At 44.5% G+C, this 27,214-nt stretch overlaps 1 protein-coding gene across 4 annotated transcripts in view; it reads left to right on the top strand.

The window, feature by feature from the left end:
* The window catches only part of WDTC1 (WD and tetratricopeptide repeats 1), a 66,378-nt gene extending 44,310 nt beyond the window's left edge, over positions 1-22,068 (top strand). For all 4 annotated transcript variants that reach the window (XM_074217997.1, XM_074217996.1, XM_074217994.1 and 1 more), the window contains 11 exons: positions 1,907-2,094; positions 5,229-5,411; positions 6,372-6,466; positions 7,461-7,576; positions 9,103-9,178; positions 9,703-9,799; positions 12,136-12,309; positions 16,923-17,158; positions 18,082-18,247; positions 19,021-19,213; positions 20,130-22,068. In XM_074217997.1, the coding sequence (XP_074074098.1) occupies positions 1,907-2,094; positions 5,229-5,411; positions 6,372-6,466; positions 7,461-7,576; positions 9,103-9,178; positions 9,703-9,799; positions 12,136-12,309; positions 16,923-17,158; positions 18,082-18,247; positions 19,021-19,213; positions 20,130-20,327 (1,722 nt within the window). In that variant the 3' untranslated portion in view covers positions 20,328-22,068. The remainder of the gene's footprint in view (positions 1-1,906; positions 2,095-5,228; positions 5,412-6,371; positions 6,467-7,460; positions 7,577-9,102; positions 9,179-9,702; positions 9,800-12,135; positions 12,310-16,922; positions 17,159-18,081; positions 18,248-19,020; positions 19,214-20,129) is intronic.
* The last annotated feature ends 5,146 nt before the right edge of the window (positions 22,069-27,214 follow it).

The raw sequence follows: 27,214 nt of genomic DNA, 5'->3' as shown, positions 1-27,214 counted from the left end.
AGAGTGCAGCACAGTGAGGTTAAGAGATTTGCCAACATGATTGGTTACCAGATATTCAAGCTGGGAGTCAAACCCAGATATTCTGACTTCAATTTGAGTACGCTCCTCACTCTGCTATGCTGCCTTGTATATAAACTTAGAACCACAGACATGTAGTCTAACCTCTTCATTTTGCATATGAGCAACTGAGATCCAGAGAAAGTCAGTGACTTGTCCAAATGCAACCCTGGATGCATCCATATCTGTTTTCCTGGGTCTTGGTCAGCCGACATGGGACTTAATTTCTCCAGTGTCTCTTGACCCCAAACTCCTTTTTCAAAACAAGCAAAATAGTTTCACAGTGAGCTTTTATTTTTGCAACTTGCTTTGAGTTAAACAGCGTTCTCCAAGAGACATTAGCTTGCTGAATTGACTTAATGACTTAAAGATTGGATGACAGGGGTGGCTAGGTGGTGTAGTGGATAAAGCACCGGCCTTGGAGTCAGCAGTACCTGAGTTCAAATCTGGTCTCAGACACTTAATAATTACCTAGTTGTGTGGCCTTGGGCAAGCCACTTAACCCCATTTGCCTTGCAAAAACTTAAAAAAAAAAAGAGATTGGATGACAGTGGGTAAATCCTGTACCCAGGCAGATTGAAAGCCATTTCTTTGGCTCTGCAGTCTGAAAATAAGTTCTAGACAAGCTCTGATAGAAGTCTATTGTAGAGCTGGCAAGACCACATCTGTGGTCTTGTGGTGCCAGGACTCACCTCTGCTTATCTCAACCATGGATCTGTATTTCCCAGCCCAGACCATGCTGAATCCTTTCTACTAAAGCTGCTGATAATCCCTAAATACCATTAAATTGGTTTTGGATGGCTGTCATACAATCAACAAACATTTATTAAGTGCCTACTTTGGGAAGGGCAGATGGAGAGAGGGAAGGATCATTAGTGCAGGAATGACTTCTTTTCAGTTATGTGACTTTGTTTGTGTGAGAGCAGAACCATGTACAGAAAAAATCCCTGAACATAATTCTTGTTTCCAGCTAGCTCCTATTTCTTTTTCATCATTTCAATCTGAATTTATTTAATATTTCATCCAGTTGAATTTAAATAGTACATTGACTGTCAAGACACTGTGCTAATACTGAAATTAATAATACCAGTCACTCCAGCTCATATTTCTCTAGCACTTCTGTGGTTGGCTAATCAAGAGTGTTGCTCACCACAACCCCATGGGGAAGACACAGCTCACATGCCTGCAGTCCCCCACAGTTTATCAAGGGCTTCCCTCACAGCCCTAGGAGGAATACTCACAATTATTAGCTCTATTTTACAAATGAGAAAACTGAACCTCAGAAAGGTTATGAAGGCCTTCCTTGTCTTAGCAGTGCTGCCAGCAAATGGCTGAGCCCTTTTGATTCAGGTGCTTTCTGCCATAGCATGAAGACTTTAGGTTAGTTCTTGTACAGATGTCTACAGAGCTCTTACTTGGGGAAGAGGATCTGTCTGAGCAAAGGAATTAGGGACATAGGCACCACCTTAGGAATACTTTCCTGACTCACAGATTCAGAATTATTCCCACACAGCCAGTGAGGGAAGTCAAACTGACAGATGAACAAAGAGAGAAGAATCCTATATTCTAGCTCCTGTTTCTGATGAAGGCTCCAGGGTTGGTATCTGGGGAATGTAAGTTCCTTGAAGGCAGAGACTGTTTTGTTTGGTTTTTGTCTTTGTACTTCCCAACACTTAGCACACTTGGCTGTCATACAGCAGGTGCTTGATAAATGCTTTTGGATTGATTGATTGAGAAAAAGAATCCTTTTGTCTAAAGAAGAAAAGCTGAGAAGTCAAGTGACAGCCAGAGTCGGAACTGACTTTTCCCCTTCTCCACCACCACCCACAACAATATTTACCCACACTAGTTTCTGCCTCATGCTGGGGATCGGATCTTGATCACGGGAGCAGCTGATTCTAAAGTGCACGTGCATGACCTGACTGTGAAAGAGACTATCCACATGTTTGGAGACCACACAAACCGGGTGAAGCGCATCGCCACGGCCCCGATGTGGCCCAACACCTTCTGGAGCGCTGCAGAGGATGGGCTCATCCGGTAAGCGCCCCAGCCCAGTCTTTACACCAGGCTCCATCTCCGACCTGGCTAGCCCTTCCTTCGGGCACCTATTCAGGTCCCATTTTACTGCCCATTGCAGAAATCTGTTTCTTTTAAAAAATAGAATTATCTAAATGTGTTTGGAGCAGCAAGATGAACCAGTAAGGATTTCTTAAAAGGGCCAATCAATTGCTAATATTTATTCTGTGCCTAGCCCTATCCTAGGGCCAATGGCCAAGGGAGGGAGGAAAGGTTGTACAAGAGGAATGTAAGACTTTTACCCTTAATCAAAAAGAAGAAAAGACATGAAGACATGTGAACCATATATGTATCCCTGATACAGGTTCTTGTTGTGGTTCACTTGAACTTGTATACTCTCCCAATAGGTTTCCTCCCTTTTCCAATCCATCCTTCACACCAATGCCAGAATAATCTTCTATTTTTATAGAACTGGCCATGCTACTCCTGCTCAGAAATCTTCAGTTGATCCAAGCTTCCTATTGAATGAAGTTCAAATTCTTGAGCTTGGTATTCAAAGACCTCTCATGATCTGGTGTTATGTTTTCTTTCTGTCATCTTTACTCCCTCTCATGTGCTCTGTCCTTCAGCCAATTTGAATACTTGTCATCCCCTGTGTGTACATACCACACTAACACCCATCCTCAGCCCTCTGAATTTCCTTACGTTGTTTGTTCCCTTTGCCAAGAATACCTTTCTCTCTTCCTCATGCCACATCTGTTGAATTCTTACCCATCCTTTAAAATTGAAGTCAGATACTTCCTCTCTGAAGCCTTTCCTGACTATGACCTTTTTCCTCCCATGGTGCTTGTTTCTCTTTTGTGCACTTATATATGTAACATTTTGTATTTTAATTATTTACATACATCTTAATACTAAACTGCAGATTCCATAAGGTTAGGGACTAGTTTCTGTGCTTTTCATCTCTCCCAGCACAAAGCCCAGACCTTTTAATGACAGCCCAGACCTGTTAATGTAATAGGCACTTAATAAATGTCTGATTGAATTAATTTGAATCATAAATCAATCATTCAACAAATGTTAATTGATTATGAAGCACAGAGCAAATCAGAAAATATAATAACAAAGAATACTGACATCACACTTAAAGAACTTGATAGTAACTACAAATGTAAGGCAAAGTAGAAGTGAATAAGCACAAAGGGAGAACAGAAAGGGGTTTGTAAGTCGAGAGGAGGAAAGGGAGAATGAGGACAAGGCAACTAGAAACTTGTGAAGGGGAATGGTGGGAGAACCCTGTAGAGCTAGGCTGGAAACAAGTCAAAGAGGGCCTCAAATACCAAGCAAATAAATTTCTACTTTGTTCTATTGCCAGCAGGTGATAATCGGCAGTTTGGAGGAAAGGGACTTACATGAGGATTATAGAACAGAACTGAAAGGATCTGAGCCATCAAGATTATTAATACATTAGAAGAATTTATCTGTCAATCTATATTGGAGGGATTAGCACAAAAAAAGTTTGGGAGCAGGAAGACAAATTTAGAGTTTGTTGTAATCCAGAGAAAGGTAACAAGGTCCCAGACTTCAGTAGGAACAATGGAAGTTTAAAGGAAGGGTAAGAAAAAATTTATAGAGATTGAATTGGCAAGACTTAGAGATGTGGAGAAAAAGGAAGTCAGAAATTTGGAGTCAAAAATGACTCCAAAGATTTTTAAGAATGTTAGTGTATATTATTGATAGATCTGGGAAAGTCAGGAACAAGAACCCTTTTTAAAGGATAAAAATAGTTCAGTCTTGAAGATATTGAGTTTGAAATATTGATGTGATATCCAGTTAGATATATTCAGTAGGCAAATAGAATATTGATTCTTAAGCTTTGTTGAGAAATTGCCATGGAAATACGGATTTAGGAATAGCTGCCTAGATGAAGCCACATAAATGAATTAGATTAGAGAGAGAGAGACCAGTAGTGTAGAAATCCTTAGAGGAAAGTTTGCATAAGGTTAACTACAGGGGTCATAGTTAACAAGGACTAAGCAGAGTTCAGTGGATTTGATGATTGAAAGTCATTGGTGACCTTGTAAACGACCTGTTTCAGTAGAGTGATGGGAGGGAAGCCAGATTACAAGTAGTGAAATAAAGACAACAATATCTTAAAATTTAGTGATAATGTTTGTCCTTCATCTTTGAAGAAGATCACAGCATCGTGAAAGTATTGCTGTGACGAGCACATGAATTGTATTTGAGTGGGGGGGGCAGTGCTAAGTCACACCCCCTCCCCACTTTCTCCCCCAGAGCCATCTGGGTCCAGTGGCCAGTTATGAACCAGAACAACTGGAGATGGTCCTGGATGCAAGGCAGTCAGGGTGAAGTGATTTGCCCAAGGTCACACAGCTAAGAGTCAAGTGTCTGAAGCCAGATTCAAACTCCCATCCTTCTGCCTCCAAGGCCAGTGCTGTAGCCACTGTTCCACCTATTGGCCCTAAAATTTAATAATGAAAAAAGGAAGGGGAAAAGATGGTTTGAGACATTGTGGCAAAGGAGATTACAGATGTGTGTATGTGGAGAAATGAATTACTAAAGCAGGTAAATGTAAAGATGTGTGTGTAGAAGAGAAGAAAGATAAGTGAAGTACAAAATTCTAGATTGGTTAAAGAGGATGGATCTAGAACACAAGTGTAAGGTCAGTTTTGGTGAGAAGGCACAGGATGCTGGCCTCAGACGCATAATAATTACCTAGCTGTATGGCCTTTGGGCAAGCCACTTAACCCCATTGCAAAGGCACAGGATGCCTCTCTTTTTGTGAGACAGGAGAAGGAAAAATGACAAGGAAAAAATGCAGAAGACTTGGAAGGGATGGAATAGAAGAATTGAAAGAAACTTACATTGGAGGCTCTGACGTGAGGATGGGGCTTTGTGGAAAATGAAAAAGATTTGAAATAATCAACATTTCACATTGAATTTATTTACTTTCATGTGAAAATTGCCACTTATTCCAATTTCTGGTACAGTGAGGCCTCCTCCAACTCTACCTTCTTTGAACTCTCATGTTGTTAACTTCTACCCCCATGGTAATACCGAGAGGCTACAGAAGGCTTAATCTCTCCACTTCTCTCTACAGTGGCTTACATCTTCCCAACCCTTCTGTCTTACAGTCAATATGACCTTCGGGAGAATAGTAAACACTCGGAGGTGCTGATCGACCTGACTGAGTATTGTGGCCAGCTGGTGGAGGCCAAATGCCTCACAGTCAACCCCCAAGACAACAACTGCCTCGCAGTGGGTGCCAGTGGACCCTTTGTGCGACTCTATGATATCCGAATGATCCACAATCACAGGTAAAGCCCCCTGGTTCTGCGACCTCCAACCCCAGCAGATTCAAGTTCCTGCCACCAGCATCTTCCTCCCCTTACTGTCCTATCCTTTCTTAGCTCACAGTGAAGGGAACAGCCTTCCATTCAATCCTCCAAAGCTCCTGGAGACCTCCATAGGGCTCCCTGGTGAGACTTGGATTCCTTCAGGGGATGCTCACCTCCGGGTTCTAGGCTTTCCAGGTTCACTCTTGAGATAGTTGGTGAAAGAGCATAGAAAGATAGTCAGTGAAAGAGCATAGAAAGAGTACTGACACCCATGCTCTCCTGGTGTGCTTACATAGGTGGAGCCAGGCTCTCCGGCTGTTTACCCATCTGCCCCTTTCTGCCCTGGACCACCCTCCTCTCAGTTGTTCCATCACTCCTCCACAAGGGCCCTTTGGATTCTTTTCATACCTTGGGGGTGCTCCCCTTGGTTCACTTCACATATGTGACCTGCTCCCGTCCTGTCCTTTTCCAGCTCTTTGCACATATCACTTCAAGAATGCCAGTCATTGGCAGCATATTGCAGCCTGCCCATAGGCACCATTATCAGTCTTTCCAGTACCCTTTGAGTCATCTGCAGTTTTGATTTTCCTTATTTTGAGGTTATCAGTGATTCACAGCATCAATGAAAATTCCCTAGGCTTGCTTGAAAGGAGGGAGGAGTTTGACTCAATATAGTGCAGTCTCTCCCAGAGGAGACAGGAATACTTTGCTAACACAGAGGTAAAATAGAGAAGACCTGGTGAGGAAGGATGCCTACTGCTGTACCATTCAATTCATCAAGTAATTATTAAGATCTACCATAACCAAGGCACTGCACTTGGGGCTGGGAACACAGAGACAAGGTGAAAGGCCAACTTTTGATGCCAGGGACTATCTGATTTTGTAATACTGCCCTTAGGTGGCAATTCTTAAGGATTTTATGGTTCCCTCTCCTGCCAGAAAAAGCATGAAGCAGGGCCCTTCAGCCGGTGTGCACACGTTCTGTGACCGACGGAAGCCCCTCCCCGATGGCGCTGCCCAGTACTATGTTGCAGGTAGGACTGTGGAGAACTCATTAGGTTGAGGCTGACTTTTCCAGAAGGGTGGGAAGTATGACTAACCTAGGGAAATACCATTGTCATCCAAGGACAGAAGACTATTGGTCCTTTGGCACCCTTTCTGTAGGGTGGAATGAACAGGTAACTTCAGCCTCAGGTCTTCTGTGCCTCAGCTCTGCTCCTCAGCAGTCACCTCCATGGGACTTGTCATATCCTGACATTACCTCATCTCTGGGCACAGCTTCCTAAATTCAGTTGACTGAAGAGGCAAATCATTTCACTCTAGGTTAAAGTAATCTAGGTAATCACTAAGATCCCTTTCAATGTTAACAAACAGTGATCTATAGAATTACTTACTCATCTTTCTATACCATTATGGATAAATGGGTACCATGGACCCTGTTGCCAGAAAAGCCACCTAGTCTGGTGGTAAAGCAGCTAGCTATAGGGTGGACTAATAAGTAAGGAGTAGCAATTAGGTGGCTCAGGGTGAGAACTCTGCCATTAACTAATTGAGTGACTTTAAAGAAATAAATTCTAGAGATAAGGTGCTTATATTGGTTAATGATGGACTGTGAGATCATAATCCCCCTTTTTTCTTAACCCATAAGTGTGTTGTTAGGATCAAATAAGATGCTGTATGTCAGAGTGCTTGGAAAAGCAGTTCATATTAAAGCATTAGGAGTGTGTGAGCACAGAAATGGTATCTAGATTGTCTAGTCTTGGAGGGACAATCCCTAGCACCTGCAGGAAAGAGAATTAGGCAGAGGAATTTCCCTCTTTCCTTCATTTCTCTAACCAGTCTTCATTATCTAAAAAAGAATGACTGCCATAGGCTCGAGTGTGATGCATCTCTAATGCTGAGTATGATCTCTGCTTCTTCATTCACAAGATCTGTTTTTTAGCTCTGGTGGGTGTGAAAAGAGGTTGATGGGTAAGTGAGCATGAATTGGAGACCTTAACATCCCAGTGGTTGTACTGTTCCCCACAGGGCACCTACCAGTGAAGCTGCCAGACTACAATAACCGCCTCCGGGTGCTGGTTGCTACCTACGTCACTTTCAGTCCCAATGGCACCGAGCTGTTGGTCAACATGGGAGGGGAACAGGTAGGCATATTGGTGGGAAATACCTGAGCCTTTCAGGTAGCCTTATATCCAGCTAGTTGAAGTTGTGTGTGGTTACTACAAAGGAAATTAAGAGAAAATAGAGAAAGCAGTCTGGAGGGCCCCAGGGAATGGTGGGAACATTCCTCATTCAGTTTGTTTAAAAAACAAAAATTCAAAGTAGACCTGCAGAGGTAAGTGAAAAACAGACTTACTCACTGTACCAAATAAAAGGACCAGAAGTGTGGGTATGGTGCCATAGTGTTGGGGCCAGGCCTTGCTCAGGTGGTATAGCAGTCCTGTGCCTTTTCTCTGGGTTAGGGAAATCAGAAGGAAAAGAAGAGGACTCCCCCTGCCCAAAGTGAGCAGATGGTAACTTTCTGTCATCTCTTTATATGGGTAATAGAAGGAATGAGTCTTCAAAAAGGTGTTGCTCCTCAGTCCCCCATGTTATCCTAAGAATGCTATGATGGCAAGGATCTGGTTTTGTATATCTTTATGTGTCCTCTAGAATCAAACACACAGGGTTTTAATAAAGAAGTACTTGAATAAATGTACTAAGTCATGAACTTCAGACCCCTTATTGAGCATTCATTTCCTATTAGAACTATTTTAATCTAATTGTAAAATGGGGATAACAGTTCTTGTACTGCCCACTATAGAGGAGCAGTATAATATCAGGTTATTTAGTCTATTGGCAAGCGCTTTATAACCCTTAAATAGGCATGAAGAATTTCATTATTCATTGCCATAAAATATTTAATTCCTAACTCTGTCCTTTAGTGACTGTGTGATTGGGTACACTTTCCCACTCTAGGTCTAATTGCATCTTTTCTAAGATGATGGAGCTGGACTTGATGGTCTCAAAGGTTCCATCCAGTCCAAAGATGCTATGATCCTGAATGAAACAATATATAAAGGGTTCAGACCCTCAAATAAAGAGGGCAAGGAGGTCATTGTAGGCTGGAGCTGCTGGGGAGAATTTTCTAGGTGTAGTAAGCCTTCTCCTTCAGAGAATAAGGGGTAAGACATGTTCTATTTGGGAGGCAGGAAACTGTATTAGGAAGATGGCAGACATAAGGTCCCTGAAGCTTTGTCCCACAAACTCCAGGCCTCATTTTCCTCAGCTGTGAAATGAGGGGAAAGAGTATCTGTAATGGTAACCTTTTTATCAGAGATGTGTCTTATTATAAAGATCACATGGAAGAATTATTTGAAGCCCTTTGTAAACTTTAAGGAGATGTGTACATTTCAGCTGTTAATAGCTCTTATGTCTTTTAATATGAATTGGCTGAATATTCCTCAGAGAGCTCTTGCTCTGGAACTGCCTGATGCCAGATAGATTCTCAGCTGGCAAGGCACCAAGTACCATTGGTTGTGTCTCCTTCCTGGAATCCCTTTGGCTCTTAACAAATCCTGGCTTTTTAGAATACATTGCTGAAGAGGGTGGAGGTTCAGCTTCCCACTAATGACTAGGAGGCTGCTTCATGGCCTTTGTGTCTGTCTGTCTGTCTGTCTTCTGTCTCTAGGTCTATCTGTTTGACCTGACATACAAACAACGACCATACACTTTTCTCCTGCCAAGGAAATGTCATTCATCAGGAGGTAAGTGGGAATGGGAGGGTCCAGGTTCCTGCCCCATCAAGTCAAAATGTAGGCATCAAGACTGATGACCTTTACAGTCAAGCTGATCCCCGGGGGTCCACATCTCAGATGAGTTGTCCCTGTTTTCCTCACCTCTGATTCAGCCACATGTTCTTTTTATCACCACTATTCCCCCTGCCCAACTATTAGGCCAGGCTTGTGCCCCCTGGACAACTAGCATAGGTCATGATGAGTTTTCTCAGGTATTGATAGGATGGCTTGTCGTTGTAGTCTTTTCCTCCGCCCTTCCCACTATGGAACCTCTCCTTTGAAATAATGCTCTGTGATTCTCCTCCCTTTTTCTGGGAGAAACTCTAAACCTACTTGTCCACTTGGGTCCATTTTTACCCAGTAAACTTTTCCGTTAGGCACTCAGTGCCCATCATCAGCTGGTCTTTCCTGTGTTCAGATGGGAACAGAAGCCTCATTATCCATACTTTAATGTGTTCCTCTCTCCTTCTTCCTTCTTCCTTCAAACTCCTCAGAGGTCCAGAATGGCAAGATGTCCACCAATGGCATGTCCAATGGACTACACCTGCACAGCAATGGCTTTCGGTTGTCAGAGGGCAGAGCACATGTAAGGTAATGTCAGCTTTGCTTCCCTTCCCTTTGTAGTCTTCCCAGAGAGGGATAAGAAGGATATGGATCTGCCCATATAGGCTGGAGAGGGCCTGCAAACCTGGGGGGGAGTAGGGGAGAAGAGGGGGGGAGAAGCTGCTTTGTTCCTTCTGCCTGTCGGGCCTCTGGAAATAGAGAATGTGCTGAGTTTTGCTATCCCAAGAAGGCAGCAGTGAGGGCTTTAGCCTAGGAGTGTGTCTTGCCCTCACTCTATTCTGTCTGAACTGTCTCCCCTGGAGTCTTCCAAGTTTCCAGAAAGGACAGGAGGAATAGGAACCATTTTCAACACATGGGAAGTAGGGAGGAGAGATAATAAGTAGAGGAGAGAAAGGGTCATTTGGGAATTCTCTTGGGAGATTGATCCTTGAGATCTAGAAGCAAAGGAATCTTGGCCATAAAAAAGTTGTTATGAGTCTATGACTCTCCTCTGCATAGCTTTGATAAACATGACTAGATATCTTTCTATTATAAAGGCAGGGATATGGCTCAAGAGACTCCCCTCACCTCCATCAAATTATGGTCAAGAAATTCAGTTTAGTTCAACAGATATTCTTAGGTACCAGCTATTATGAGAAGGTCCCCAAAGATCTTGACAGGCACTGGACTGAATCTAACAAGATGAAATTCAGTAGTGATAAATGGGAAGTCTTACACTTGGGTTCCAAAAGTTAGCTTCAAGGACAAGTTAGAGAAAACAGGATTAGAACAGTTTGTCTAAAAGAGAGTTGGTAGACTGCAGGCTTCATAATAATCAGCAGTATGATGTGACACCAACCTGTCTGATACAATTTGGCCCTATATGAAAAGAAGCATTTATTTCAGAGACAGCTGTGATAATTCCTGTGTCCCCTGCCCCAGTGTTTATTTTCAACTTAAAAAGATTTAGCATCTGGGGAATGTCCACAAGACCAGGTAAAGGAGTTGGGAAGATTTAGCTGGGGAAAAGACTCAGGAGGAAAGACAACCATCTTTTATGTAGAAGGAGGAATTAGATGTGTTCTGTTTGTTCTCAGAGCAATGTGGAGGAGAAACAGGGTTAGGCTGGATATTGGTAAGCTCTTTCTAACCAAAAGTAGAATAAACAGATTATCCTGAGAAATGGTGACTTCTTCTGCATTTGGAGGGTTCAATGACCACTTTCATCTGTTAGAATGAAAATTCTGTTTAGATTTAAATTGAACTAGATTGCTACTAAGGCACTTTTCAATCCTAAAATAGGATTTTTTCAATGAAGGTCAACACATATGCCTTCAAGGAGCTTATTATCTAGTTGAAGGATGAGGTATATGCAATTCCAAAAATGGAATATGCACATGGGAAAAGTCAAAGAGTCTGACCAGACAGAATCAAGTTGATCAGTATCATTTTAATATAGATACATCATCTAAGGCTTCTTGAAGGCGATGTTCTCATGCTGGTGGAGGATATCAGTGAGCAGAGGCCAAAGGGTAGGGGACAGGAGGGTTCAGGATAAAGTGAGCAACATAGTGGGGAAGGATGGAAGAAGAAAAAAGCTACAATGACAAGTCATCTCATCAATATCCAATATAATACAAATTTACATTAGAGCAATTTCAGAGTATGTAAAGGAGAAATTTGGAAAGGAAGGCCATGGAAAATCTTAAATTCCAAGCCAAGTAGTCTGGAATCTTTATTCCAGACAACAGAAAACCTTAAAAGAGGTGACATGATGAAACTTCTGCATTAGGAGAATTAAAGTGGAAAAATGGAAGGATTGATGATTGGAGACAAGAAGGTGATTTAGGAAGCCATTGCAATGGTGTGAGCAAAAGCTAAGGAGGGCAGGAGCTTGGGACGGGTGGGGGGAGTATTGGGAGTAGAGAAGAGGACTTGGCAACTAACTGGATATGAAAGGTGGCAGACAAAAAAGAGGGAGGTTTTGAGCCTGGGTGATCTGAGGATGGTGACATCTCCACAGATGGACTAGCCAGGGCAAGAGGTGAGTTTTGGAGAGGAAGATGCTGAGTGTGAGTTTTTGTTCATCTAAATGTAGACAATTAGCCAGAATTCACAGGAAGGAGTTAATCTGAAGCTTTCCTGTCACAACCTATCTGTTCTTTTATCTGCCCTTATCTAGCAAAGGAAATGGAGGACTGCCCTTCTCAAAGAGGTTCAAGGAAGGGCCAGCCTGGTCTGCCCAACTCCAGCTCCACATATCTGGCAGGGCCAGCCTGGTCTGCTCTGTTGCAGCATTCAAGGTTGCTCCTTTTTTGTGACCCAGGTGCTTTGTTCTTTGCTCACCTACCTTGGTTTTCTCCTGTTTGACCTCTTTTCTGTAGTCCCCAAGCAGAGCTGCCTCCATCCCTAGAACGAGTGAAGCAGCAGGCCAACGAGGCTTTTGCCTGCCAGCAGTGGACTCAGGCCATTCAGCTTTACAGCAAAGCCGTGCAGAAGGCCCCCCATAATGCCATGCTCTATGGGAATCGTGCGGCTGCCTACATGAAGCGCAAGTGGTGAGTGAGTCTCCCTAGTGGCTTTAGGCAGCAGGACAGCTTGCCTGGGCATCCTAAGGTTTGGAGGTAGTGTCTCACCAGCCTGGCTCCTCCTCCCAAAAGCAGTGCAGCCAGAACCAAACTGAACTCTGGCCTGGAAAGGAACCAGCTGAGCAATCAGTCCTTCCCAATTTGACTTCAAGGATGAATTTCTCAGGAACTCAGGAAACCCTGTTAAATCACAGAGGGATTATAGTCTACATGAGTGGGAACCAGAGATGTCTGAGGCATCCAAGTCTGTGCTAGAGGTTGTGCCCTGTCCCTGGGGACCCTGACTTTTCCCAGGAAGGACTGAAAGAATTCCCCATCCATGACAGAGCCCATGGCCATATCACCTAAGTTCCACATTACTTCCGAACCCCACCTCTAGTCCAGGTGCACCACCTGTCACTGATTCTGCAGAAGAGCTCAGGGACTTTCCTGAATTCAAGTGTGGGCAAGGGGTCATACAGATACTATCAAGGAAATTTGGTGAAATCCATGAGTTCCCATTGAGAGATTGTTCAACTCTTTTGAACCCAGATGCTTTTCATTCAGACATGGAGTCTTAGAGATATATAGGGCCGATTATGAACCCAGGCTGCTCCTGAAGGGCCAGCAGTTGAACTTTGAAAAGATCTCACTCTCTCTCTTTTTTTTTTAAGTTTTTGCAAGGCAATGGGGTTAAGTGGCTTGCCCAAGGCCACACAGCTAGGTAATTATTATGTGTCTGAGGTCGGATTTGAACTCAGGTACTCCTGACTCCAGGACCAATGCTCTATCCACTGCGCCACCTAGCTGCCCTGACCTCTCTATCTCTTTGCCCTTTGCTACAGACATAGGAAAGAGAGGTAATGAGTCAGGAAGGGGACTATGCACCCATAGAGGCACACAGTTGAAGGAAATGTGGGGGTCAAGGAAAGCCATGTGGGGGCCTGGCTGAAACTGAGAGAATTAATACATGCGGGCAGATAGGAGAGGACGAGGACAGGTGGAGGCTGAACAAGCAGACGGGTGGTGCAGGGCAAAGTTCTCCGCTTACTGGAGGTCTTCCTGATCCAGTGGTGGTAATGCAGTCTCTCTCTTTGTCTCATTTCTTTCACTTAAACTTGGAACAGTTATTTTGGTGGGAGCTGGGGGGGGGGGAGCTGAAAAGAAGAAAAAGAGGGAGACATGTAGTAGTGTACAATAAAGTTAACATAGTTGGGATTTTAGGAATTTCCAGAATTCTTTGTGTAAAATTGAATTTACATACTGCAAATTTACATAAAACAACTGTATCATATTTTATATGATATAATTTCAAATAGTCTGATTGCAAATCCATGTATACCACTTCAGGGTATACATTATTTCCACTAATTACAAGTAAGCCTCATTGTATTCTTGGTGAATGCACATTCATCCTACTCATATGCCAGACATGAATGGTAAGCAGTATCTGTCCTCAAGGAGCTCTCTTTCCATTGGGGAAGAAGGGATTAGCTTTTGAAGTTCTTAAAATTCCAACCAGAGGACTTTGTATTTGATATGAAGGAAGGGAGATGACTTGGTCAGGCCTGCTTTGGAGGAGATTTTTGGCGTTCTTGTGGAGGATGAATCGGAGTGGGGAGAGATGTGGCAGAGAGGCTAGGGAGATGGCAATTTCAGGAGAACAAGCAAAAGCTGATGACTGACAGATACTAGGGTGGTAGCTGTGACTAAAGAGTGACTAGAAGAATGGATACAGATGGAGCCTTGATTAATGACTCAAAGGAGGATGAGAAGTGGTCAGACAGGTAAGAATCAGGAGAGGCCAGTGTCATAAATATTTTGAGAAAAAAGGGTGTCCAAGGGGAGAAATGGTGATCAGTGATGTCAAGGATTGGAAAAATCAAGGATAAGAATTTTGAGGAAATATCATAAGATTTGACAGTTTAAAGAGATCATTGATCCTTTTGGAGCCTAAGGGAGATTCAATTGAGTGATAAAGTCAGAAGCCAGATTGCAAAGGCACCAAGTGAAACTGGTGTTTTTAAGTTTAACTAAGAGAGATGAAATATGTTGAATGATCCAAAATTAGGGTAATCGGATCAGATCAAGTCAGTGCTTTTTACAAATGGAGAAAGATTCAGATTGACAAAGGTGGTGGGGGGAAGAAAAATGACAAATGCCAGAGGAGTATGTGAAAACAGACACATTCATACACTGTGGGTGGAGCTACATACTTAAAGCAATTTATAACTGCTCAAAGTTAGCTGTTAAACTTTGCATACCTGTTGTTGACCTAGTCATACTATTAGTTCCATCTCAAAGAGACCAAGAATGAGAGGAAAGGGTTCATATATACAGAAATTCTTCTAACAGCTCTTTTTGTGTAGCAAAGAATTGGAAACTGAGGGAATAACCATCAGTCAGAGAATGGCTGAACAAGTTAAGGCATTAGTATGATGGATTACTGTTGTGCTGTAAGAAATGATAAAGTAGATGGTCTGCGAGAAACCTCAAAAGACTTGCATGAATTGATACCGAGTGAGCTTAACTAGAACAATTTATACAATGACTTTAAAGACAAAGAAAATTTAACTACAATTCCAGAAGATGAATAAGGAAACAAGCTACCCACCTTTCTGACAGAATTGATGAATTGCAGATTAAAACTTTTTTGGGGGCACAACTAATGAGGGAATTTGTTTTGCTCTATTATGTATGTTTTAATAAAGATTTTGTTTTAGTTTTAGGTTTTTTGCTTTCTCAGTAAAAGGACAGAGGAGGTAGGAAGGAGGCAGATTTGTTGATGGAATAGAAATTTTAAAAAGCAATGGGGGTTGGGTGGGGCAAGGCAGAGATTTGTTTGCTGGCATCAGAGAAGGAACCAGTAGATAAAAGAGAGACTGAAGATTAGCAAGATAGTGGGGGTAATGAGCTGTTATCAGATTAATGCCACTGGCTTTTCAAGAGTCTTTCCTAAAATAGATCCAGTTGCCTGGAGCCAGGTGACCAGGGCATAGCCTTTATTCCTCAGTGATAGTGATGGAGTCAGCAGATTTTACCCGGGCCTGGTGCTGGAGGCTGGGCTTGCATTATCTTGCAGGCTGGAGAAGAGGGCTGCTGTAGTTTTCCAGGAAGATAACAATGTTACTAGGAATAATTTGCCTTGGCCTTCATGACCTCTTGCTGGTCTCATTCCCTCCTTCCCTAATTGCGAAGTCAGATTTTTCCAAGTGTATGGATATGGCCAGACTGAGGGAGAAGTCTTGGCTGAGAGATTGTACCCTTGGGATTTATATATATATAAATATATCCCCTTTACCCTCCTTCTCTTCTGAGGATTCCATCTAAGATATGGGACAAAGAAGGTGTTTGACGGATGGCAGTGTGCAGCTAGCTGCCCACCAGGGGGCAGTCTTGCCTTGTACTTGCTGGCATAGTATGTGATTACTTGAAAATCAGGAGTACTTTGGTTTTTTTTTTAATTTTATTTATTTAAGGCAATGGGGTTAAGTCACTTGCCCAAGGTCACACAGCCAGGCAATTATTAAGATTCTGAGGTCAGATTTGAATTCAGGTCCTCCTGACTTCAGGGCCAGTACTCTTATCTACTGTACCACCTACCACTTGACTCTTCTGGCATATTAGTAACATCCAGATTCTTGTTACCCCTTCTGGGTTTTTTTGGGCAGAAATACTGAAATAGTATTGCCATTTCCTTCTCTAGCTTATTTTTCAGATGAGAAAACTGAGGTAAATGGGGGTGAAGTGACTTGCCCAGGGTTACACAACTAGTAAGTGTCTGAGACTGAATTGGAACTCAGAAAGATGAGTCTTCCTGACTCCAGGTCAGCACTGTATCTGCTTGGCTCTGTCCTATGTTTCTTGGATATGTTTGACTCATTGGAGAGGAAAATGGGAATAGAGAAATCTTGAACCAAGCAAAACTGGCTTTAGAACCCAAAGGCTGCTCTTTAGATGGTGTGTGCAGAACCCCGGACTTGGGTTTGCACGTTCCATCCTCCCAATCACCCAATGAGGGAGGTCCTATAGTCAAGAAGAGCAGGTGTCCTAGAAGTTGTGACTTGCCCAAGGTTACCAGCTGGTGGCAGAACCAGAATTCAAGTGGGGGGCTCTTCTGACTCCAAGTTGAATGTTCCTCTTTATCATGCTCTTGCTAAGCCAGCTTCGTCATTTCACAAAAGAGGAAGCTGAGACCTAAGAGTCCAAATGAGTTGTTCAAGGTCCCATAGAGCTAGTAGCAGAGGCACTCCCAAAGCCTGAATCCCTTAGCATCTATTGTCCCTTGTTGCTCCTCTCCATTAATATGATTTCTCACCTGTCTGTGCATACATAATAGAGCAAAACAAATTCCCTCTTTTGCTGAGCTCTGATTTGTTTCTCTTCCAAAATCTTCCACCCCCTCCCTAGAAGCTGTGCTGCCTTAATGGGATCCAAAAATTAGATGGGGGGCCATAGAGAGGAAGAAAGGCAGCCTGTTAAGGGGTCCTCTCTTGGTCACATTTGCTTGCCCATGGCCCACTGCCAGCCCACCTTGTTCCCAGCTGGTCCATTCTGAGTTTGGAGTGCTCCTGGGGTGCCAACACTGCTGTCTATCTCCTTAGGGATGGGGACCACTACGATGCCCTGCGGGACTGCCTCCGGGCCATCTCACTCAACCCCTGCCATTTGAAGGCCCATTTCCGGCTGGCCCGATGCCTCTTCGAGCTCAAGTATGTGGCTGAGGCACTGGAGTGTCTGGATGACTTTAAAGGGAAGTTCCCTGAGCAGGCGCACAGCAGTGCCTGTGATGCTCTGGGCCGGGACATCACTGCAGCTCTCTTCTCAAAGAGTGATAGTGGTGAGTGAGGCAGGCACTGGAAGTGACCAGAGTGGCTACAGTGCAGATTCTGTATGTGTGTGTGTGGGGGGTAAGCCTCCCTCCCTCTGCCAGAGTGCAGTAAGTCCCTAACCCACCCCCACCCCCATTCTTCTGCTTTAGCTGCTTGAGCCAGGTATCACTCCAACAGCAATTCCTCCCCTGGAAACCAAATAAGTGCAGAATCAAGGTGGGCCTTGAGGCCCTTGGGATGACTTTCCCAAGATCACAGTCTACTGGCAAAGTCAGAATCCAAACTTCTCTGGGTGCTCCATTCTATACATCTTATTTGTGATGGTCCTAGTCTTATTTCAGCCATGCTGTGGAGGCCTCTCAGTCAATGGTGGCCTTAGCAAAGTATTCAGCCTCTCTGGAACTTACTTGCCTCATGTGTAAAATGGGATTGACTATGGAGTTTGGGTTAAAAAACACCTACTATATACTATGTGCAAGACCCTCTAATCAGGGTACCTGCATTCTCCAGAGTCACAGGTTTGGATATATCTGGGTCCCAGGTAGCAAGAACTCTTCTAACTCTAATGTCTAAAATTCATGATTGATTTTAAAAAACTACCTCTCATGCTTTTTGTCCTTTCTGTCATCCCTGGAATATACACATAATTTCTGAGACCACCAGAGTATTGATGTGTCTATTGAATATCCAAGCCCTTATGGCAGCCTCGTGGAAGAAGGTGGCTTCTCTGTCCTCTCCACTCTGAGTCTCTGTGGCCGTCTCCTGTGAATCTGAGTCAGGTCTGGCATGAACCTGTTCTTGTCCTCTATGTTGGCCCCATCCAGAAATGATCCTGCTCTCACTGAGGCCAAGTCTTATTTAGAACCCCCAAGCTGAAGGCAGGAGCGGGGGGAACAGGCTGCTCACTGGCTCTGGTCCCTTCTCCCCACAGAGGAGAAGAAGGGTGGAGGTCCTGTGAGATTGAGGAGCACCAGCCGAAAGGACTCCATCTCAGAAGATGAGATGGTGCTACGCGAGCGGAGCTATGACTACCAATTCCGGTACTGTGGGCACTGCAATACCACCACAGACATCAAAGAAGCAAACTTCTTCGGCAGGTCTGTGAGTTGGGGTTGTCCTTCCCCTCCCCGTGCCAAGGCCATAACACCCTGAGCTGGCTCTCTATGGGCTGATTCCTCACCCTGAAAGGCAGCCAGGCAGGACTCATGAGAGGCCCACATCACTGCTGGGCCAGACCCCTGGGCTCCTTCTGGTAGAAAGAAAATCTGGTAGTGAGGGAAGACTCCAGAAGAGCTGTCACATGGGATTCTATTGTGGTACTCTTCCAGGGGTACAAATAAAGTCTAGTTGAGGGCAGAGTAGTGGGAAGCTGCAGTAATAATGACTACCACTAGCATTTATGTAATCCTTGAACATTTGCAAAACAGTTTGCTCTCTTGTTTGGTCATATTTGTCTTTTGGGGAGGACGTGGCATTTGAATGGACTTTTTTTTAAAAGGGATAGGATTTCATCAGACGAAGAGATAGGGAGGAACCTGAGTAAGGGACAGAGGTGGACAGATGAGAAAGCATATTATTAATGGAGAGGAACAACAAGGGACAATAGAAAGCATATCAAAATGAAAAATGTGGGCTATCCTTATCACTCATTACAAAAAAAAGTAGTTTAGAGTAAGTTAGAGTGCTCAGTGTCTTTTTTCCCTTAGCCCTCTCCTCTATAACAGGGTACATTTTTCTTCCTGCTCCTCCAAGCCAAGATCTTAACAACTTCTAGAATGAAACACAAGGCTGGGGATGTGGGATGTATTGAGAATGCTGGCAGCAATTCTTCCCCCATGGTAACTAATCTCCTCCTCCTCTCCCTCCCCAGCAATGCACAGTATATTGTCAGCGGCTCAGACGATGGCTCCTTCTTCATCTGGGAGAAGGAGACCACCAACCTGGTGCGGGTACTACAAGGGGATGAGTCCATAGTCAACTGCCTGCAGCCCCACCCCAGCTACTGCTTCTTAGCCACCAGCGGCATTGACCCCGTCGTGAGGCTCTGGAATCCTCGGCCTGAGGTGAGAGGCAGGCTGGAGTGGAAACCTGTGTCTGCCTCCCAACTTTTGGCCCCTCCTAACTCTGCCATCCTAAGCATTCTCAACCATTGTCCTCCATGAGTCACAGTAGCACCATGACATGAATCAGTGGCCATGGATGACTTTTTGTCCTTGATTTTGCTATCTTCTGGATAGAGCCTTGGGGCTTTTGATCAGACCCCTGTGATGTGCAGTGTTACCACTGCCCAACCCTGTGGAGGTCAGCAAGGAGGCTGAGATAGAAGGCCTTCCCTAGGAGAGCCTCCAGTCCAGAAGGGCAGAGACTGATGCATGCAGAACAGCTCCTTAGAAGGGGGCTGAAGGAAGACAGGGAGGAAGGAATCATGGAGACTAGAAGAGAAGGAAGCCTAATAGTTCATCTTCCTTGGGTACTGTACAATCTTGTGAAATATAATAATATTGTGAGTGATGTACTATCACCTTGAGTGATATCACAGTTAAGAGGAAGTTACCATGAAGTTACCATGCATAGTCACACACCTGGGAAGTCAGGGATATTTTCCCTAGAGAAAGTAGTATTTACTCCAGCTCTGAAAAAGGCTAGTGTTTGGAGTCTGAGCCCATGGGAGACTTTCCTTTTTAACCTGGCCTCTCTACTTCTCCTCTGGAATCAGAAAACTGTTTGGTTTCCAAATAGAATTTGTCCCTGTTTTACAGGGAAATCCAACAGTGGGCTCCATAAGACAGTCAGGACAATGTGTGCTGGGTCTTTGAGACTAAAAATGGCAGCCTAGCAGCAGGGGAGGTCATGCCGTCAACAAGCCTGAGCCCAGGCCTTTGTCCCTTGGGGCTCAGATCACTCACGGGGAACAGATGAGACTTACTTTCCTCTCAACTCATATTCTTCCTTTTCCCATCCTTCCTTGCCCCCACTCAGAGTGAAGACCTCACAGGACGAGTGGTCGAGGACATGGAGGGGGCTTCTCAGGCCAATCAGCGCCGGATGAATGCTGATCCCCTAGAGGTGATGCTGCTCAACATGGGCTATAGGATCACAGGCCTAAGCAGTGGAGGCGCAGGGGCTTCTGATGATGAGGACAGCTCTGAGGGGCAGGTCCAGTGCCGGCCCAGCTAAGACCCAGCCTAGGCCTCCCATCTCCTCACAGAAGAAGAGGAGGAGGAAGAGGAAGAGGAGGGGTTTAGTTTTGGTTTTTCTTTTTGTTTTTGGGTTTTTTATCCCCCTCCAAGCACCCCCGCCCCGTTTTGTTTGTTTGTTTGGGGGTGAAAGGTAGGGGGCGATACAGCTCATTGGCTTCCAGACTCTTGGGGGTGACTGTCCAAGGCCCAGAGCAGAAGCCTCTTCAGCAGTCTCCCTCCTCCTGACCCTAGCAGCAAGTCCTCTGACATCAGGCTGCTGGGAAAGGGGGTTAGGCATGTCTGAGGGCAAGAATATAACCCCAGTTACTGGAGCCCTTCTGTGACTACAGAGGGGGTTGTGGGGTATGAAAGAGGAATTTGGGCTACACAGGCCCTTGGCTGTGATTGGTTCTTGTTCTTGCATTCCTGGAGAACTGGGTTGTCTCCCTATGTCCTCCAGGGTGGTCAGGGATGAAGCCTTGGCCAAGTCTGGCATCTGCTCAACATTCCCATTCCCTTCCTCCATGGAAGGAGTGTCCGAAAGTGGTGGGAGCAGATTGAGGAAAAGCAAACCTCACCCTTCCCTGGCTAGACTGGAGAGTCCAAGCTAACCCAGCCTTGTAGGAGGAGAGCTCCTTGGTCTTCACTGCTGTCCTGGCCCTCAGCTCGCTTTCTCTCAGTTAGCAGCCTCAATTAACTCATTCCCTTTATCTTCCTGGGAAAGTGGTTGGGGCCAAGAGCCACTGGTCCTGGCAGAGAATAGCCTTTCACTTGCGCTAATGCCCCCTCTCCAACTCTGCTTGGCCTCACTGTGACCTCTGCCCCAGAGCCTATTGGCACCCTCCCTTCCACTGCCCCTCATCTCTTCCAGCGTCAAGACTGAACATAATGCTAAGAAGTAAGGGCTCCTTTCTACCATCCCTCCCCTGACCATGAAGTTCTCCCCTCTCACCTTTCCTATCCATTTTACGTTCTCTGTTGTGCTGAGCCTCTGGACATCAAGGAAGTGACAGCTTTTCTGTCTGTCTCCTGCTCTGTAGGCGCCACACTATCCCACATGTACATCTGCACATGCTGATGGAGAAGGGGGTCTCCTCCATCCTCCCCCATGTCGTCCTCTACCTGTAGAGTGCTGCACCAGCCCAGGCTTCCCCCTTCCCCCCTCCAAGCCAAGGACACTTGGGAAAGGTAGATGCCATTCTTCCCACCTCCTAGTCAGAAAGAGGATGCCTCTGCTGGGTAGCCAGGCTGGGGATCATTTTAAAATCCATTTCATTGTTTTTAAAATAAAATTGAGGGTGAGTTTAGAGGGAAGATGAACAGTGAAGGTGTCAGGGAGGCTTCTCCCTGCCTTCTTTCCCTCAACTCCCCCCTTTCCTCCTTCCTGTCCTCGCTTGGTAATGAAGTATATTTATTGGTGAAGGAGACAGCTGCTGCTGGGACTTGCTCTCCCCTCTCATCCTGGACTTCTCTAGCCTGGAGGGGGGAGGGCAGGCAGGGCTCCCTGGGGAGGAGGGGGAGGCCTGACATTACCCCTTAGCTTTCCTGCCTCTTAAGCCGACACTCACTCTGCTTCAGCCCAGGGCCCCCCCCTACCCCCAAGTGTGGAAGAAACACAAAAGCCTTACTGTCCACTTGGGCAGGAGCAGAATATTTTTGTTCCTCTGCCCCCCCCTTCCCTCCCCACCCCCAGCAGAGTGAGGGTGATGATGCAATTGATTAAAAAACATTTTGTTCTAGGTGTTGATGTGGAATTTGTGGAAGGAGGGGGGGCTTCTTAGGACATGAGTGACCCCAAAAGCTTTGGACCCCTGCAGGCTTATTGTGAACCTGCTCCTTGTGAAACTCCCTGCTGTTGCCCCAGCCATCCAAGCTACTCTCTGACTCAGCCCTCCACACGCAGGATGGTCATGGAACACCAACAATTCTGTATCCAAAGTCGAGTCCCTTGAACCTCATTAATTCTCTTGGAACCTCATCGATGGATATCTGTCCCCATCTGTCATTTTACAGACACCAACAGGAATGGCCGGAGCCAGGGCAGGGTTGGAGAGAGGCTGGCCAGGATTAGGGACTGACCCGTCCCCACAGTCCTTGCCCTCTAGGAACAGAGTGCTCTAAAGGGAATTTCTGGGGCTATCTGGGCCAGCCCCAGGTCACATATAAGGCGTAAGTGAAGAAAACTGAGATTCTAGGTCGTATGTGGAGCATCTAGGACATTTTCTACCTACTGGAGAGAGGAGAGGAGGCCAGCTTGAAACAATAACAAGGGCCCCCTAGAACATGGAACATCATGGAGGGACCTGAAAATTCAGTTGGTATTTTTACAATAAGGGAAACAGGACAGAAAGGGAAAATACCAGACACACACCCCCCCCGCCCCCAAGGCTCCCCTCCAAGAATCTGTGGCCGAGGCAAGAGTAGAGCTCTAGTTCCCAATTCCCAAGCCAGTGGTCTCTTGTCAGGAGAGAACCTGAGCCTTTCTAAGTATGCCCGCAATGAAGGGGCTTGCTTGTTCCTCATGGCAGGCACCACTGCCCCATGATTTACAGATGAAGAGACTGGAAAAACCCTGGATTATTAGATCTTTGGGCTGGAGCCCAGCACAGAGGCCACTGATTAACAGATAAACAGACTCACAGATCTTTTTGATACAACGTTTCTATGTTATCTATATTCTACATTGTCAATAGATGAGATTTTGCTCTTCTGCTCGGGTAGCAACAGCGAAAATCCATACGATCACTCCTACCAGCTTGGGTACTAGCCTTGATTGAAATTTAATATTCCAAAGCCTTCCTTTTTCTCCAGGTCAGAGGGTCTGGAACTGCCTTAGGACTTCCAAAGACCAGTCATTTCCTTAGCATGAGTTCTTCTGTAGAGGTGAGCAGCTGGGAACAAACAAAAATCAGCACAAAAAGATGTTTTCAGATTCCGAATCTCTTCCCTGACTTCAGTCTTACAGTCTTGCCCATCGCCCAGGGCCAGTCTTCTCTTTCTAGGGCTCAATGGGTAGTTAGGTCTGTTCTAAGAAAGAAGAAAAAGTATAAATTACTGAGAAGAGTGCTGAGAGGAGCCACTGTACCTAAGATGTGGAAATTGTGTCATCACCTCTCTGCTGTTTTTGCGTCTGGTGATGGAAATCGGACTAGCTTAAGCACACAGAGAACCCTTCCAGTCCCACCATCATTATATGCCTCCAAAAATATATTGCAAACAAAAATCCCATTTAGATTCAATGATGTTGCCTGTTCAGTATTTGACTATGCTAGCCCTTGAGATGAACGTGGCAAACACAAAACAGTACCCACCCTCAAGGAGCTTAGGTTGTGTTTGTGGAAAGATAGACAAGAAAACAGAAAGTGGGGACCCCAGGGAAGGCTCTGTGACTTCCTTGAAGAAAATCTAGAGTACCAGAATGCAGAGAGAGTACCTTCATCTATGTAGAACTGGAAGATCTTTGGTCAAGGTCAAGTACCTTCAGCATGTGAATAGAAAAATGTGCAGTACAAATGGGAAAGCAACTTTCAGACTTGAAATGTCACCAGCCTGGGCAATTAGCATTTTGTCAGGTCCCCCAGACCTACCCTGAGAGTGAGTAGGCTTTTTCTCTCAGATCATACAGGCCAGGCCTGGAGTGAAGCACTAGCTACTGTAAGTCTAGACCCACACAGCCCCCACATAAATGAGATAGTCATTGAACAAATAACCAAATGCCAGTTGTCTAATATATACAAGCCATACATACACAAATGAAAGTCCCAGCCATCAAGTATTTTGCATTCTATTGGGGTGTTACATAAATGTTAGTCCAAACTAATTTTAGAAAGGGGAAAGTGTGCTAATATTTGAGTGGATTGGGAGAAAATGACCCAAGCTATGCCTTGAAAAAGGCCAGTGAGTCAGAAGAGGGGACCAGCTATGCAAAAAATATGAAGGCAGGAGTGGGATGTTCATAGTATTGGACCTCTTCTGGGACTATTCCTTTTTTTTTTTTAGATTTTGCTAGGCAATGGGTCTAAATGGCTTGCCCAAGGCCACACAGCTAAGTAATTATTAAGTGTCTGAAGCCGGACTTGAACTCCAGGGCTGGTGCTCTATCCACTGTGCCACTGTGCCACCTAGCCGCCTCATATTCAATTCCTTCTTGAACTAGGATGACCCCTGTCAGAGTTCCGGGGAAGGTTTATAATACTATCATGAGCTCCCACTGGTGTGTTTGCTCCCTGTTGATTATTCAGTTGAAATCAATCAGCCAACCAAAGTTAACTAGCTTATTGAACCACTAAGGGTATGATTTACTAAGAAAATTTGGAACATCAATCAAAACTACAATTGGAGTCCAAGCCAAATGGGGCTCAAGCTCGGCTCTTGATTGGATGGATATCCTTTACTCCCTCCCTGGAGCCCTTGGGAAGTTCCCCTAAGGTGTGTATAGCCCTGGGCCAAGAAGTGAGGACTTGTAAAAACCTGATGCTTCACTTCTCTCCAAGCTGCCTTAAAGAAGTGATCTGCCCCCCCCCCCCAAATGCCCTTGTCCCAGCACCGTCCAGCTTCAAACTGAAAGCTTCCCTTGTTGCTAGTGATGAAGTGGAAGGAGTGTCACAACCCTCCTGGGGCTCACACCTCCTTTCTCTGTGGTTATAGCACAAGTATTCAACTCATCAAAATGCTCCCAAAGATTCACTTGTGAATCAGTTGCTGGAATGGCTCCTACCCAAATTTTTTCTGATATTCTAGACTCAGGGGTATCTAATTCAGCCAATTGTAGTTCATGTATGTCATCATCTTACTTAAGCATTTTGCTCCTCAAACCTGGTTCACATCTTTGATTCTGAATATCAAAAAGGCTGTCTCATCTGACAAAGGGATTTTAAAAGTGCTGAGAATTTTTCCTGAACCAGTCTAACTTGGGCAAAATTGAGCAGGTCAGAGACAGTGCCAGTAATCAAGTGGTGGATTAATTATTTTCATTGCAAGGAACAGATTTGCAAATTAGGATTGCTTCATCATTTTGTATTGTACAGAGATTATATACATAAGTGTGAAGTGAGGGGGAAGGTGTATAATAAAATCATTTTTGGAACTTGAGTGATTTTTCTCAGGATAAGTCCACTAGTGCAGGACAATACAAGTTGAGCAAGTTTTTGTGAGCCATACACATCCAAATAGGACTTCAGTCCTGTAGGAATGGTTAAGTTGATTGTATAGTCTTGGGTACTTTAATATTTTGCTTAGGTACAGAGCAAGTTACATAATTTTCTGATTGACTTCACTTAACACAGGCTGATCAATATGAAAATCATAATTCTCTTTTAATAGAAACCACTAAACCCAACCATTTCACTTTCCAAATGAAAAAGTTAAGGGACATGTGGTCAATTAAATATCACAGGATTTGAACTCAATTCTTGACTCTAAACTCAGCATTCTATACTCCAACCACTAGGCTGTTTACTTCTCATGATGTGGACCATTTGTTAATTATATTCACATTCCTATTTGTAGTTGGATTATACTGTCTAGAGCTAGAAGGGACCTCAGATGTTACATAGTCTGATCCCCCTTATCTTACAGAAAGCCTGAAGGGGACTTTATATATTCCCATTTGCCCAAGTGAGAGAAGCCACTTTTCCCACAAATATACTTTTCACTTTAGTGTTAATGTCTTGGCATCATAAATTTGTTGCTGAAAGGTATCTTGGATTGATGTTATGTAGTCCATCACCCTTGGGTTGTTTTGTTTTACAGATGAGGTGGTGGCTTGTCTTAGGTCACAGAGATAGGCAGCTATGGAGGTAGGACATGGTGCCAGGACCTTTGATGCTTTTTCTTTTGATCCACATTGTCTCTTCAGCATCAGAAATATAGCCTTCTTGTTCCCACAATGTTTTTCTCCATTGACCTTAGGTTCACCTTTTTAAAAATTTTTTTTTGCAAGGCAATGGGGTTAAGTGCCTTGGCCAAGGTCACACAGCTAGGTAATTAAGTGTCTGAGTCAGATTTGAATTCAGGGTCCTCCTGACTCCAGAGCTGGTGTTCTATTCACTGTGCCACTTAGCTGCCCCCCTTGTGTTTACTTTTAACTTTGACTCTTCTGGATATGGAAGATCTGTAAGTACATAGCACTTAGTAGCTTTGTGACCCTGGGCAAGTCACATAACCTTATTTGCCTCAGTTTCCTCATCTGTAAAATGAGTTGGAGAAGGAAATGACAAACCAGTATCTTTGTCAAGAAAACCCCAGGGGCAGCTAGGTGGTGTAGTGGATAAAGCACCGGCCTTGGAGTCAGGAGTACCTGGGTTCAAATCCTGTCTCAGACACTTAATAATTACCTAGCTGTGTGGCCTTGGGCAAGCCACTTAACCCCATTTGCCTTGCAAAAACCTAAAAAAAAAACCCAAATGGGGTCACAGATCAGACACATCATTTCTAGGAGGATATTTTATTTTAAAATGGGTCTGGGAGCTAAGGATCACATTGGGGTTCATTAAAAGCATTGTGCAGTCATTCCTGTTTTTTTCCCCTAATCAATTCTAGTCCTGACTGAAAGAAAATTAAGAGTTGAAAGACCTCAGTCTATCCCGACCCACATTTAAACAAGAATCTCCTTTGCTACTTAACAAAAATGTAGCTAAGGATTCTATTGGACTGAAAACTAACTGTGATATGGCAACAGAGCAAGCTAATTTGAATTTCTTTCAGAGCATAGTATTCAGGAATGGGGGGGAGGCTAGGGTTGGTTGATAGTCCTTTGCTAATCTGTGCTAGGCAGGCCGCATCTATAATAAGTATAAAATAGTGCCCATGTATCCACATGGGTTGTCTAACTGCAGTCATAAGAGTTAATGATAGCTATTTCCACCTCTCTCCAAGAGAGTTATT

This window comes from Macrotis lagotis, chromosome 1 (assembly GCF_037893015.1).
Source record: "Macrotis lagotis isolate mMagLag1 chromosome 1, bilby.v1.9.chrom.fasta, whole genome shotgun sequence".
Classification (NCBI taxonomy): Eukaryota; Metazoa; Chordata; class Mammalia; order Peramelemorphia; family Peramelidae; genus Macrotis; species Macrotis lagotis.
This window is presented reverse-complemented; position numbering and strand designations above follow the sequence as displayed.